The sequence below is a fragment of the Trachemys scripta genome, chromosome 16 (genome assembly GCF_013100865.1).
Source record: "Trachemys scripta elegans isolate TJP31775 chromosome 16, CAS_Tse_1.0, whole genome shotgun sequence".
In the NCBI taxonomy this organism is placed as follows: Eukaryota; Metazoa; Chordata; order Testudines; family Emydidae; genus Trachemys; species Trachemys scripta.
The window spans coordinates 21,354,470-21,369,556 of NC_048313.1; the positions used below are offsets into that span (position 1 = coordinate 21,354,470).

At 48.0% G+C, this 15,087-nt stretch overlaps 2 protein-coding genes across 7 annotated transcripts in view; one reads left to right on the forward strand and one right to left on the reverse strand.

Annotated features, from left to right (window-relative positions):
• CBX5 (chromobox 5) overlaps positions 1-432 on the reverse strand; it is a 66,101-nt gene extending 65,669 nt beyond the window's left edge. The window contains exon 1 of the mRNA XM_034793090.1: positions 294-432. The gene's annotated coding sequence lies outside the window, so the exon portion shown is untranslated. The remainder of the gene's footprint in view (positions 1-293) is intronic.
• A 611-nt stretch (positions 433-1,043) lies between these two features.
• Positions 1,044-10,732, forward strand: HNRNPA1 (heterogeneous nuclear ribonucleoprotein A1). 6 transcript variants are annotated; one of them, XR_004648412.1, is made up of 12 exons: positions 1,044-1,169; positions 1,907-2,023; positions 2,682-2,828; positions 3,953-4,163; positions 4,318-4,410; positions 4,505-4,600; positions 4,960-5,031; positions 5,390-5,506; positions 5,908-6,033; positions 6,609-6,767; positions 10,252-10,326; positions 10,612-10,732. XR_004648412.1 is itself a non-coding variant. In XM_034793087.1 (11 exons), exons 1-10 carry the CDS (start codon positions 1,155-1,157, stop codon positions 6,758-6,760), a joined length of 1,146 nt encoding a protein of 381 aa, XP_034648978.1. In that variant the 5' UTR covers positions 1,044-1,154; the 3' UTR covers positions 6,761-6,767; positions 10,252-10,732. The 6 variants fall into 6 exon arrangements, 4 of the variants coding, with proteins under 4 accessions (XP_034648978.1, XP_034648977.1, XP_034648980.1 ...); XR_004648413.1 differs by having other exon boundaries at positions 6,705-6,767; XM_034793087.1 differs by having other exon boundaries at positions 10,252-10,732.
• The last annotated feature ends 4,355 nt before the right edge of the window (positions 10,733-15,087 follow it).

Genomic DNA, 15,087 nt, shown 5'->3' on the forward strand with positions numbered 1-15,087 from the left:
GGAAGGCACCGCCCCTTCCCTAATACGGCTATCTCATTGGCGGAGAAGGCTGTGGCTCACAGCTATCGCGCCTTCCCTCTTCTGCGCAGCTGGCACTGGAGCATTGTGCTGCCAGTCATACTACCTTAACCCCGCCCCCGCCCCTCCATTGGCCAGCTAGCCTGTACATCAGATGTCGCGGGCCCACCCCCTAACCCCTTTCATTCTATACAATGAGCCCCTATTCCCCCCGGGGTCCTCCCGCCCGAACAAACCGATGCCCTAACTCAGCAAGCCTCCCGCCCACCGGGTACCTGGGTACGAAGCGGGTCCGGCACGGCACCGACTCCCCCTTCTTGCAGGCCCTCGGAGCAGAGGCCGCTTCTGCGCAACGCCCGCCGCCCGCCAAAACAGCCCCCCCAGCGCGCAGGCGCCTGGTTCCCTGCACTGCGCATGCGCAGCCAATGCGCTCCCTCCCCCGTTCGTGTACATATGGGAATTCTCTTGGGTTTATCCCAGCGCATGCGCAGTTGAGCACTTGCTGGCTCCTGCGTCTTTATTCTTTCCATGATGCTGCCAGGCAGGAGCCCAGGTCCGGACTGTTTCACAGGGTTAATGTTCGCGGGTTAGGGCTAGTGACACAAATCAGATCATTTAATTATTTCCCCCACAGTAATCGACACTCCCGCCTCACCGAATAATTGACAATATAGCCCGCCAGTCAAAACTCAACGTTTGGCAGCAGCAGCCAAACATTGGGAAGTTTAGAGCGTGATTGTCCATCAACGAACCAATCAGAGATGAGATACAGTCTCTCGCGAGTGGAGCGAGAAAGACAGTGGTGGGGGGGGAAGCATGGACACCCAATGAGAGACGTTAATAGGCGGGGCTTAGGCCATCTTAGCCAGTAGACTGCTGCAGTGGGGTAGTGCAAGGATCTCCTTTACCAATGAGATGTGTTTGCGGGTCGTGGCTATCCAATCGGATGTGTGGGGGCGTGACCCGACCCCTCTGTCCAATGGGAGCACGCGGAGGGCGGAGCACTAAGAGGGGGCGGTGGAGTGAGGCAGCGACGCATTCGTCATTCAGCCCTTTCTGTATCGGCGCCTCACGGAGGAAGCATCGCGCGCGCAGCCGTCTGAGACAGAGGCCTGCACCCCCCCCCACCCGCCGCCATGTCCAAGTCCGAGGTGAGTTAGGCCCAGGGACTCCAGCCGCCATCTTCTCCACGCGGCCCTCCCCTGGCTATGCTGCTCCGGAGCCCTCGGCATGCTTCGGCGGCTCCTTCCTGCTCCGGGGGCCTCTTAGACTTCGGTCTAACCTGCAAGGCCCCTACTTGCGCCCGCGGCGGTCCGCGTACTGCGCGTGCGCGGCCCTTCTCTCACCCCATAGGGGCGGCCCTTTCGCGCATGCGCGGCGGGGACTAGTCTCTGGGTGTGGGTGCTCCCGCGCTCCGACTCCTCGCGCGTGCGCCGGCCTTTGTGCAGCACTAGATCGGAGCTATGGCGGCCGGCCGAGCGGCGCGTGGCGGACATCGTGTGCGCGTGCGTGTCTGCTCGGCTCGCCCTTTCCCCACGCTAGCCGCCTGGGCTGTGCGGGATGCAAGGCCTCGGGGTGGGGGGCAGGTCCGGGGATCAGTACACCGGGGGGGGAGGTGGGCTGTTGCCCTTTTTCTCAGGGCTCAGAATCAGTAGCTGTGGTTCGCCTGGAAGCCATTGTGTAGTGGGGATCGCTTCTCCCTCTTATCTTGTCTCTCTTCCCCCCTCCTCCCCCCCGTCAGGTTATTATAATCTTGGGGGGGGGGAAGGGAATTCCTGCTCCCCCAGGTCTAGATCAGTGCTCCCTTGGGTGGGAGAGAACGCGTATTGTTAGTTCCAGGAAGCTGTTTAATCCTGTTTCCAACTCATGGCTTGTTCTTCCTCTCTAGTCCCCTAAGGAACCTGAGCAGCTGCGCAAGCTCTTCATCGGTGGCCTGAGCTTCGAGACAACAGATGAGAGCCTTCGTGGCCACTTCGAGCAATGGGGCACACTCACCGATTGCGTGGTGAGTGTCCTGGTCCCAAGGCCATCTCTGAAGCACTCTAGGGCTTCTTTTCTTGGGCACGGCAGCTGTGTTACAATAGCTTAGAAGCCTTCAAAAATACTTCTTGCCAAATGGAGTAAAAATGTTTCCTTGCGAGGAGTGGGAAGGGAGCAAATAAACTTGTATGTATTTGATATTAAAACTCAGAAATGGGTGAAGGAATCTCATTCTGTGGCAATACTGGTTTTTGATGCAGTGGGGCGAGATGAAGAATTTTGTTTTTACTTACCAGTTAAGAGTCCTTAAATCACTATTCCTAGATAGTGGAATATTATATAGTTGGTCTAGTTGCATACTTAGTGTTGATCTAAAGGGTTCACTGAACATAAAAATGGTCATATTGGGTTAGACTGATGGTCCATCTAGCCCAGTATGCGGTCTTCCAACAGTGGCTGATATCAAATGCTAGTTTAGCGGGAATTAACAGAACAGGGCAATTATCAAGTGATCCATTCTGTCATCTAGTCCCAGATCCTGGCAGTCAGAAGTTTTCAGTAACTTGTAGGACAAGGCCAATGCTAGATAATAACCTTGTATGTTCCTTTGTTCTCACCTGTATGCCACTTCGCTTGTTTCACGTTATTTACTTTGGTCACTAATAGAGATGTGTCATTTCTAGGTAATGAGAGATCCAAATACCAAGCGCTCCAGGGGCTTTGGGTTTGTTACATACTCTACAGTAGAAGAGGTTGATGCTGCCATGAATGCTAGACCACACAAAGTTGATGGCAGAGTTGTTGAACCAAAGAGGGCCGTATCCAGAGAGGTATGAATTGATGTTTAATCTAATCATGATGTTTCTGTAGACTTAAATGGGCTGTTCACGCACGGGTGATATGGTGTTAAATGGTCCTGTGTGGTTGTGTAGGGAGTGGGATGAGGCTGAGAGTATGGTTTGGCTATAATCAAAGGTTTAAACTGTGAAGAATAGCTCCCCTCCTCTTCAAGGGTTGGGGGAGCCGCACTCCCCACACACAAAGCTCCCCCTACGTTAATCACGCTGGCAGTAACTGCCAGTGCACTGATGCCAGCCAAAACGTGCCCCAAAAAAAGACATTAATCAATGGCATAGATCAGGGGTGGGCAAACTATGGCCCATGGGGCGATTTAATCCGGCCCTCAAGCTCTAGCTGGGGAGTGGGGTCAGGGGCCACTCTACGTGCAAGTGCCGTGGCTCCTGGAAGCTGCCGGCATGTCTCTCTTCCAGCTCCTACACTAGGGCAGTTAGGGGGCTCCATGCACTGCCCCCGCCCCAAGTGCTGTCCCTGCAGCTCCCATAGGCCGGGAACTGTGACCAATGGGAGATGCAGGGTGGTGCTGCTCTGCCTCCACATAGAAGCCGGAGGGGGGACATGCCACTGCTTCCAGGAGCTTCTTGAGGTAAGGGCTGCCTAGAGCCTGCACCCCGAGTCCTTCCCATGCACCTGCCCTGATCCTCCTCCTGCCCTCTGAACCCCTCAATCCCAGCCCAGAGCACCCTCCTGCACCCCACACCTTCAGTCCCATTCTGGAGCCCACACCTCCAGCCAGATCCCTCATCCCCCGCACCCTGGCCCGGAGCACCCCTGGACCCCTCATTTCTGGCCCCACCCCAGAGCTCGCACCCCTCCTTCACTCCAACCATCCCTGGCATAGATGGTACTGAAATTCTTAAAGCAGAACCATGCCATTAGTCACTCGCTACAATTGATTGTGAAGGGGGACAAAATGTCATCTGTGCACTAGCCTTTAACTTCTGTTTGCAGTTGTAATGCACAACTACCATAATTTTGCATATTGGCTTTCTTTGTTTGAGCCATGAGAGCCTTGAAGTTCAGACCAGTGTTTGAGGAGTCCTAAATTTGTACATCTCAGATAATACTTCATATTGCCCTATTCTATCCTGCATAGGACTCTCAGAGGCCTGGAGCTCACCTGACAGTGAAGAAAATCTTTGTTGGTGGGATTAAGGAAGACACAGAGGAGCACCACCTGAGAGACTACTTTGAACAGTATGGCAAAATTGAAGTGATTGAGATCATGACAGACCGTGGCAGTGGCAAGAAGAGAGGCTTTGCGTTCGTCACCTTTGATGACCACGACTCTGTGGACAAGATTGTTAGTAAGTATCCCAGCGAGCCTATTACGCAAAGCTCTGCAAACCAGCAAAGAATTGATAATATTTGAAAGGGAATTGTCCTTCGCTTAAAATCAGGGTGCAGGTGTGGATGTAACAGTTAATGACAACCTAGTAATGTCTGATTCTTCCCTTTCAGTTCAGAAATATCACACTGTGAATGGCCACAACTGCGAAGTGAGGAAAGCACTGTCGAAGCAAGAAATGGCCAGCGCTTCATCCAGCCAAAGAGGTGAGTGCCAGTTTCTATAAATCAGTTTGAAATGAATCCAAATGGACCCTTGATAATTAGCTGTGCAATTCACAAACACTGCTCTCTCTTCTAGGTCGCAGTGGCTCTGGGAACTTCAGTGGTGGTGGCCGTGGAGGTGGATTTGGTGGAAATGACAACTTTAACCGTGGCAGCAACTTCAGTGGTCGTGGTAAGTGACTTGAGGGGTCATTCTGACTAAAATTAAAATGATACTGTCAGGCTAACAAAACTAAAGTTTTAGCCCATAGGTTAACACACCTGCTGCTGCAGTTCTGGCTATTGATTTTACTTGTTGATTTGGACATTGGACTAAGTGCAATTCTCCTTTTTTTGGCTCTTGCATTCTAACATGGTACAAGGGCTCATTCAGGCAGAGCTTGGAATCCCTGATTCCCTGCAACAATCTCCATCAATTTATACAGCTGCTTCATTCTGTAAAACTGGCTTACAAAAACGTGTGCCCTGGGCGCCAGCACCTAACAGTGTCCCTTCCCGGATAGACTGAACACAAAGGTTTGTTCTTTTCAGGTGGGTTTGGTGGCAGCCGCGGTGGTGGCTATGGAGGCAGTGGAGACGGCTATAATGGATTTAGCAATGAGGGTAAGGCCAAAGCATAACTTTACTGACATGTCAGCGCCCAGGTTGCCTTGTTTCTGGGCTCAAAGGTGCTACGCCCATGAAGAAGCACTGGTGACATGAGGAAAGTGACTAAACTCCAATCCCTTGGCCTGGCGGAAAGACTGATACAAACTGACTACAGCATGGACCCAACTGGATCCATCCAGATAGAATAATTATTGTTAAGCATGTCACATTGATTGGTTACAAATTTTCTATACAAATATATTGATTTGCCAAAGTGCATGCTGTGATCAGTTCTTCGGGGAGTTTCTAATTCCATCAGTGAACTGTGGGTTGTGAAATGCTGGAATTCAGCAGTCTTGTTTTTATTTTGTAGGTTATGGTGGTGGCGGTGGTGGCCCTAGCTACTCTGGGGGAAGCAGAGGCTACGGTGGCAGTGGCAACTATGATGGCTATAACAACGGAGGTGGTGGCTTTGGCAGTGGCAGTGGAGGTAAGTATCCCCTCAGTGTCACTAGGGGACCTTGCTCAGAAGTGGACTATTTGGCTTTCAAACAGCAATGCCAGTTCTTTCTGCTGTGCTACAGTTTCATGGCAAAAGCCTTTATTACTAGTAGACCGACATGGGACGTAATTTCCTAAGCTATCTCAACCTCCCCATTACTACATGGTATGCTGCACCTCCTGTTTCCCAAAATTCCGTTCTGTATCGTCTCCAGCCTTGGGCCACCTCTCCCTCCCCTGCCATGTTGCACAGGCAAGAGAACATCCTCACTCTGGAGACTGCCCTTGAGTTCTAAAAACTGCCCTTCAGCCAGATGCCTTGTAGAGTGTACTATTGCTGAGAAGGGCAGGCTGTGATTTGGAATGCTTATCGCTTGTTCCACTCCTTAGGAAGCAGCTTTGGAGGTGGCGGAAACTACAATGACTTTGGCAGTTACAACAACCAATCTTCAAACTTTGGCCCTATGAAAGGAGGGAACTTCGGAGGCAGAAGCTCTGGTCCATACAGCAGTGGTGGTGAGTCTCAGAATGAGGGGTCTGTCCTTGTAAAGGGGGGGGAGTAGGTGTGAGGGAAGCCAAAGCCAATACCATGATGCCACACTTGTGATACAAGTTTGAAATCTACCTGCCTAGTGTCTACAATTATCTAGTTTTAACCACAGGAGCAGTCACTAGCCCACAGTTAAAAAGCTTTCCTCCTGACATGAAAATCCTTGTCCATTTAACCTCACACAGGCTTAACTTGTTGTGATCGTAGTAAATCAGAAGTAATTCTAATTGAATATCCAATAGGAACAAACTCATGCTTCAGAATATGCTTAATTGCAGACAGCCAAACATACAGTTGGGATCAAATGCCGTCCTTTGCAATTGTGGCTTACCTAAATGTAATGCACTGCCCAACCTTGCTGTCAGGTTTGCCAAACCCTCAGTCTTTGTGTTTGCTATAACATGGGGGGGTCAGGGCCCCTCAGGTGGTTGCGATGTTACTACATGGGGGGTTGTAAGCTGTCAGCCTCCACCCCAAACCCCGCTTTGCTGCTAGCATTTATAATGGTGTTAAATATATAAAAAGTGTTTTTAATTTATAGGGGGGGTCGCACTCGGAGGCTTGCTATCTGAAAGGGGTCACCAGAACAAAAGTTTGAGAACCACTGCTATAACGCCATCTCCAATTGCTCTCTCAGGTGGCTACGGTGGCTCCAGTAGTGGCGGTAGTTATGGAGGTGGGAGAAGGTTTTAACTACCAGGTAAGTATCTGGACATTGCACCTCTCAGTCAAACGTATCATGCTAGTGAATCAGTAATAGTAACTAATGTAGCTGAGCAAGTACCCAGTAAAAAGACTTAATTTCAGTAAAATGTGGATGTTTAAGCTAATGTTCAGATCAGCTGTCTGTGGGAACGAACTTGCTATTGGATTGTAGCCTTGAGTCTCAATATGTTTAGATTAACAACTTTATTCCATATTATTCAACAGGAAACAAAGCTTAGCAGGAGAGGAGAGCCAGAGAAGGGACAGGGAAGCGACAGGTTACAACAGTTGTGAACTCAGCCAAACACAGTTGTGGCAGGGTGTAGCTGCTACATGAAGACATGTGTTAGACAAACTCTCCTTTGCAAACATAAGGACTGTATTTGTGACTAATTGTATAACAGGTTATTTTAGTTTCTGTTCTGTGGAAAGTGCAAAGCATTCCAATAAGGGTTTTTATGTAGAACTTATTTTATTTTTTTCCGCACCCATGCTGTTGATTGCTAATTGTAATAGACTGATCATGACGCTGAATAAATGTGTCTTTTTTTTTAAATGTGCTGTGTAAGTTAGTCTGATATAAGTCAATTGAATGCCATCCTAGCTATATGAATGCTGCAGTACCTGCATGTAACTAGACCAGGTATACCTCAGCAATAGTCCACTGCAGTGTCACTGGGCAGGAACGGTCGTTTGTGGGCCATGTCAGGACTCCTGAGCTGGGTCCTGAATATTAATGCCAGAGGCTGTGTATTAGCAACTTCACAGCTGTAACCACCAATGGAATCTGTATAGGCAGTTGTGCTGCCTCTGTGTAACCCTTGTAGACAGGACTTGGGTATCCTGTACTTCAGTTGCCACAGATGCAGCTGTTGGTGAATTACAGCTGCAAAGTCTGCTAGTGTAGATGGGTCCAGAGACTGTCTTACAGCAAACAAAAGGGGCTAATTCCTCGCATGGTGCATATACCTATGTAAATCCTTTCTCATCAAACAAGATTAACTTGCCTGGACAAAGTATATCAGGATTCTGCTCTATACAAGAGCAAAAGTCAGTTGATGTTGAGTAGCTAGGGCTGTAAACTGAAGTGTAATGGACCAGTCCCTGCCAGCCAAAATTTCCCATAAAACTGTCCCTGGGCTATCTCACAAAGTTAGGGGGATTAACTCTCATTGGCATGGATCTTCTGTCCAGTTAACCACATCCTACTGGCTGGCAGAGTTTGGAACTAAAACTCCTTTTCAACTTTTGGAAAAGGAAGAGCAATTTTAAAACTCAGCTCTAGCAGTGAGGGGGGTGGGGGCCTAGTTCTGCTGAGAACCACAACCCAAATTCACAGCAAGCGGCAGGAGATACTAATGGAGACCAGTCTAGTTAACCATGAAATCTTACCTGTTATGATAAAGGAAAGCTGAATTGATCCAGGGTTACTTTGAAAGCAAGCTGCACTCTTGTTTCTTGCAAAGCTATCCAGCTCAGATGCCTATGTTAAATGTTTCCACCAGCTAGACTGTGGCATCGGGACCATAAATGTGGTAGAATCATGACACTGGATCGGCTTGGGCCTCATGCTGGGAAAGTTGCACTGCATTTTTCTTTAACACAAGTGCTCAGCAAAAGGGTTGATTCTCAAAGCTGGCAGCTGTATTTGAGAAACAGTTGCAGTTTCTCAGACTGCTGAAATCAGACTCTAATCTCTGCCTCTTCTAAGCACTGACTGGGTTCTGCAGAAGTTGTCTGAATGAATGGTCGCCTCTTGATATCTGAGGCGTTTTCTGACTGATGCAGTGTGATTCCATTGCCGTTTTAAACCTGTGTATAAACATAGACCTCCAACTGCTGTAACTGAATCTCCCCCCTTCTTTTTTTTTGTTTTTAAACTGGTTGGTAACTAACAGTGCCTCAGCCTGTTTTAAAGGGGAACTGCAGAGGAAGAAACTGACCTTAGGCGATAGCCCCAAAATTTAAACAAGCTTCTACTGCTCCTCATTAGGAATATCAGATCTTTGCTGGCATGTGTAAGAGAGAGCTGGAGATGAGGTGGGATGAACAAGCCCTGTAATTTGAGGAACATTTTAAATCTTACTGCCTGTGTTAAAGGTTTAAATTCCAACTGCTGAAGTAGTTGGGATAAAAACTGAACTGGCACCCCCTTCTGTTCTGAGCCTCCAACACAGTGAAGACCTGAGCTTTCTAATGTAAATGAATATAAAATCTCCGTTCTGCAGTTGCCCTCTAATGCAGACGAGTGCTGCTGCTGCTTCCTACAGCTGCCTAAAATTATAGCTTTAGTTTTCTTCTGTTTGCTGCGTTGCAGATCACGGGAGTTATTGAGAGCTCTCAGTTCTTATTCTTCTGGTATTTCAAATCAGAAGGCATTCACTTGTGATCTCAATTCTCTGATAAAGAGCAACTTAGCCCCATGGTAACTGTTTGAAGCAGGCCTGTCTCTAAATCATGTTGGCATATTTCTAACAGATCTCTTAAGCTGAATGATTATGAAGTGTATTAATGTGGAATGCAAAAAAAAAAAAAGTTTTAGTTCCATTGGGTTTTATGTGGCTGAGTTTGCAATAGCAGGTGGATCCTAAACTTATTGAGGGAGACAAGAGACCTCAGGATTCATGGAGTATACTCTTGGCAATGGCTTGATAACGTTGAGGACATGGTAGCATACCACAACAGAGGAAGGCACTCCAGGAGCCAAGAACTAAGTAGCTTAAAGATCCAGGAGACATGCAGATGTTGAGCTGCTAGCAAGCATAGCACGAATGGCTTCGAGTTCAGACACTTCTACAGCTGAGAGAGAGTAGACACTTGTGTGTGGAGTCCAGTGTACACAGATAAGCCAGGTGCAGGCTCTGCACTCTAGGAGGGAGTGGAGTATCAGTGACCATCGAAGGAGGCAGACAAGAGTAAAGATCCTTGCTCTTAGGACTAGCAGTCAGATCCAGAAGGCAAGGTTTTATTACTGTGCTTGTAGGTAAGAACAGATTTTACTTATGTCCGTATGGTTTTGCCTGAAATTAATTTGTCAAGTACTTTGCTAAAGCTTTGTGTAATGAACCCAAGTAGTCAGGCTAGCTGTCTTGAAATCTATAAGATGGGCTTCTTTTTAAACTCGCCCGGTGCTGTAAGTGCAAGCACCAGATGGCTGGAATATAGTGACTTTAAATTACTCAGTCACTGGCCTGAAAGTAACGCTCGCCAATCTATTTGTGGCACGCTCATTCTCAAGTCACTGCCTCTCATTCTATTGCCATTATTATTGGAGCTGCTTAATGTTTACCCACTTGCTTAGCACTGCAGTCCAGATTCTGTAAACTGCCTTAGTGCACTGTCAGTGCCTTTCAGAGGGCACTCAAATTGGCCAGCAATTAACTCTTTAAATTGCAATGGGGTGGTCATGCAGGGTAGCTTTTAAATGTCCTGGGGAGCAGCTATGCTGGAGAATCTAATGTGTGCCTTCACTTTTATAGGAGGAAATGCCCAGTGCTAAGCCTGCCCTCTAAACTAGAGGACTCCATGTACGTCTGCAGTGGCTGCTTTAAAAGGTGAGATCTGTGGGGGGTTTCTCATTGTAGGCCACTCTGTTCATGACGGCTGTTAATGCCTGGTGTCTTCTCTTCATAGCTCTTTGTTGGGAAAACTACCTCTGTTGGGCCTGGGGTAGATTTCAGCCCTCAAACAGGAATAAGGGATGTGGCTTTGTCTAGTGTGAAGCAATTTAGAAGCCCACGCAAGAAGCAGACCAAGTAGGGATCCCAAATGACTTGCGGTAATGTCTGCTCTCTACTCATGTGTTCTCTCACTTCCTTGCAATACTTTCTCTTATCTAGCTGGAAGCCCAGACGATGTCTCCGTGGCGAGTCGCAGAGCTGCTGTGTAGCTGTGTTCACTGGTTCATATTTGAACGCATCTTTTTAAATAAAGACTTTATATATTTTTACAATAAAGCTATGGTGGCTGAAAGTTCTATTGTATTGCAGTAGCACCCCAAACCTCAGTCTTGACCTAGTACTCCATTGTGCAAGGTGCTGTATAGACGCATAACAAAGACAGTCCCTGTCCTAACAAGCTAAGTATGAAACGAGACACGGTCAATACAGAAAAGAGGAAGCAATAAGGCACTACTGGGTAACGTGAGACAATGGATGTAGCACAGTAGCTGCTTGGCCACTGCCAAGGTTTTGTAAACAAAGGAAAGACTGAGGTACCCCTCCCAAGCAGGATGGGCAGCATGGTGGGTGGGGAGCATGGCTTGGCTGAAATTCTGACAAATGGGTGATGAAAGGCTGCCATCATTAGGCAACGAGAGGTGGGAGCTGCCATCGCCATAGTGTATGAGATGATGGCCAGACAGAGGGGCTGAGAGTGGCCATGGAAGTGAAGGCAAGTAGTTTCTGTTTGATGGGAGGGAAAACGGGAACCCAGTGGAGGGATGCAGAGGTGACAGTCAAAGCAACAAGCTAGGACAATGACTTGTGTAGCAGCATTTTGAATGGATGAGAATTTTGCTGAGTGGATAGAGGAAAGTTCTTACGTAGCAGGAATCCGCAGAATGTGAGGCACTAGGGAGGGCTGAGCTGAAGATGATACCCAGGTTATGGGCTTGAGTGATGGACGTATCCATAGTGATGATGAGGTCGGTCTTGTTCACCCTGAGCTTAGGCGTTGCTGGACACCCATGAGATCTTGGACACATGCTGAGATGTTAATTTGGACAGAAGACCCCTCTGGTGTAGAAAGGCAGGTCTGTGAATCATCCATATAGAAGTGGTACTTGTGGATGAGATTGTGTGGAGCAGGAAGAGAGGGGGACCAAGAATGCTGCCTTAGGAACCACCATAGAAAGCTGAGGGGGATGAGATGAATCCTCCAAACCTGCTGAAGGAATGATTAGAGAGGGAGGAGCTAAGGGAAGACAAGATAATGAGAAGAGTACTACAAAAAGGGATCTGGAGGTCATGCTGGATCACAAGCTAAATATGAGCCAACAGGGTAATGCTGTTGCAAAAAAAGCAAATATTCTGGGATGTATTAGCAGGAGTATTGTAAACAAGACATGAGAAGTAATTCTTCGGCTCTACTCCGTGCTGATTAGACCTCAACTGGAGTATTGTGTCCAGTTCTGAGTGCCACATTTCAGCAAAGATGTGGACAAATTAGAGAAAGTCCAGAGAAGAGCAGCAAAAATGTTTAAAGGTCTAGAAAACATGACCTGTGAGGGAAGATTGAAAAAATTGGGTTTGTTTAGGCTGGAGAAGAGAAGACTGAGAGGGGACATACCTTTTCAAGTACATAAAAGGTGGTTACAAGGAGGAGGGAGAAAAATGGTTCTTATCCTCTGAGGATAGGATGAGAAGCAATGGACTTAAATTGCAGCAAGGGCGGTTTAGGTTGGACATTAGGAAAAATGTCCTGTCAAGCTGGTTAAGCACTGGAATAAATTGCCTAGCGAGGTTGTGGAATCTCCATCATTGGGGATTTTTTAAGAACAGGTTGGACAAACACCTGTTAGGGATGGTCTAGATCAGGAGTTCTCAAACTGGGGGTTGGGACCCCTCAGGGGGTTGTGAGGTCATTACATGGGGTTGTGAGCTGGCAACCTCCACCTCAAACCCCGCTTGCCTCCAGCATTTATAATGGTGTTAAATACATTAAAAAGTGTGTTTAATTTATTAGGGGGGTCACACTCAGGTTGCGATGTGAAAGAGGTCACCAGGATAAAAGTTTGAGACTCACNAGCAAGTGAGGTTCTTACCCACGAAAGCTTATGCTCCCAATACTTCTGTTAGTCTTAAAGGTGCCACAGGACCCTCTGTTGCTTTCTAAGAGGGTGTTAGATGTAGTAAGAGACAAAGGGAGTTAAGAGGTGGACTCACAAACATGGGTGATGCTAAGAGCTTGTCTACTGATTTAACACACGTGTCCAGCTCACTATTACTGAAATATTGCTTCCTTTCTCAGTTTACCATATAATTATAAAATAAATCAATTGAAATATAAATGATGTACTTGCATTTCAGTGCATGGTATTCAGAGCAGTACAAACAAGTTGTGTGAAACTTTAGTCTGCACTAACTTTGCTAGTGCTTTTTATGTAGCCTGTTGCAAAACTAGATAAATACACCTCTACCTCGATATAATGTGACCCAATATAACATGAATTCGGATATAACACGGTAAAGCAGTGCTCCGGGGGGGGCGTCTCTCACCCTGGTGGAGTACCAGAGTCGATGGGAGAGCGCTCGGTGGTCGATTTATCGCGTCTAGACTAGATGCGATAAATCGACCCCCGCTGGATCGGTTGCTACCCGTTTATCCTGCGGGCAATGTAGACAAGCCCTAAGGGACAAGCTTCTGAAAAGCTTTGTCTCATGTTACTGACTAAATACATTGGTTGCTAGCCTGAGCAGCAAGACCCCACAAAGCCATGCTTACAATACCTCATTCCTCTTTCAGCAAGGGCTGCAGTAAATGTCTTGTTTCCCTAACCTCTTGCCCTGTGATGCCAGCAGAGGAATCGGTTCTATTCAGCTGCAGTGACGACTCCTGCGTCCCAGCTGGGTTTGGGTCGATGCAGAGCCCTGGGGCCTTCATCTCAACGAATGAACAATTGGCATTTGAATCCACTGCATCATGAGTGGCAAGGGCAGCTGCTGCACAGGGCTCAGCTGGGCCCTCACGCCTGCAGTCCTGGCCTGGTGGTGGAGCAAGCTGTTGCACCACTTCCTGGGGTGCGTCAGCTGGGTCTGTGACTGGAGTGTGAGTGCGTAACACTCCCTTGGTGGGAAGGGAGCGCCGGAAGTACAAGATCGGAAACAGCAAGGGCCTCTGCCCACAGGCTCTACTGGTCTTGAAACAGCCCTTGCTGGGCAGTCACCTCCGAGTTCTGTCCCGCACCCATCAGAGGGACCGCAAGGGACATCTAGTCTAACCCCCTGCCAAGATTTAGGACTTGTGTCTAAACCATCCAGGACTGATGGCTATCCAGCCTCTTTTCAAAAACCTGTGGAGATACCAGGACTTCCCGGGGCATCTGTTCCATTGTCCTACTGCTCACCCAGGAAGTTTTTCCTGAGATTCAGTCTAAATCTGCTATCCTGCCCTCTGCGGCAAGAGAGAGAAAAATTTCTCCATCTTTTTAATGGCAGCCTTTCAAGTATTTGAAAACCGTTCTCATGTCCCCTCCCCCTTAATCTCCTCTTTTCAAACTAAAGAGTTCCTTCAGCCTTTGCTCATATGACTGGCATTCCATCCATTTTTTCATCTTTGTTGCTTGCTTCTGGATCCTTTCCAGTTTCTCCACATCCTGTCAATAGTGGTGACCAGATTTGGACACAATACTCCAGCTGAGGCCTCACTAGCGCCGAGTAGCGGAGTATCATCACCTCCTGTGACTTGCAGGCTATGCCTCTGTTAATGCAACCCAAACTGCATTTGCTTTTTTGGCAACAGCAATCGTATTCCTGACTCATGTTGAAGTTGTGATCCACCACAACTCCCAGATCCTTTTCAGCAGTGCTGCTGCCAAGCCAGTTATCCCCCATTCTGTATATGTGCATTGGGTTTTTCTTCTCTAAGTGCAGCACCTTACATTTCTCTTAGTTGAATTTCATTTTGTTGCCTATAGCCCAATTCTCCAATTTGTCAAGATCCCTTTGAATTTTAGCTCTATCCTCCTAAGTGTTTGCAAACCACCACCTCTCATCACCCATGTGTTGTCACCTGCAGATTTGATCAGCACTCTCTGTTCTTCTATCCAGGTCATTAATAAAGAGATTTAAAAACACCGGACCCAGAACATCCCTCTGGAACCCACCTTGAGCTGACCTTCCATTCTGACCATCCTTCCTAACTGTCAGGGTGGTGAAGCACTGGAATAAAGTGCCTAGGGTGGTTGTAGAATGGGGATTTTTAAGAGCAGGTTGGACAAACACCTGTCAGGGATGGTCTAGATAATACGTAGTCCTGCCATGAGTGCAGGGAGCTGGAATAGACCTCTAGAGGTCCCTTCCAGTCAGATCTGATGGGAGGGGGCAGTGTGAAAAGCTGGCTGCACGGTGGCCATCAGACCACGCCATTATGGGGATGGAGAAGCCCGAGTGCTCTGCTTGCACTATAGAGACCCTGCACTCCTCCAAGCTGATGTGCTGTCTCCTTTCGCCCCTGCACTGGGCTGGGTGCTCCACTGCGAATATGGGGAGAGGGTATTGTTCCAGGTTCGTTATCCCAATTATGGTACCATACAGCGAGCTGGAACTGGTTCACCTGCAGCAGCCATGTGGACACCTGAAACGCAATACACCCCC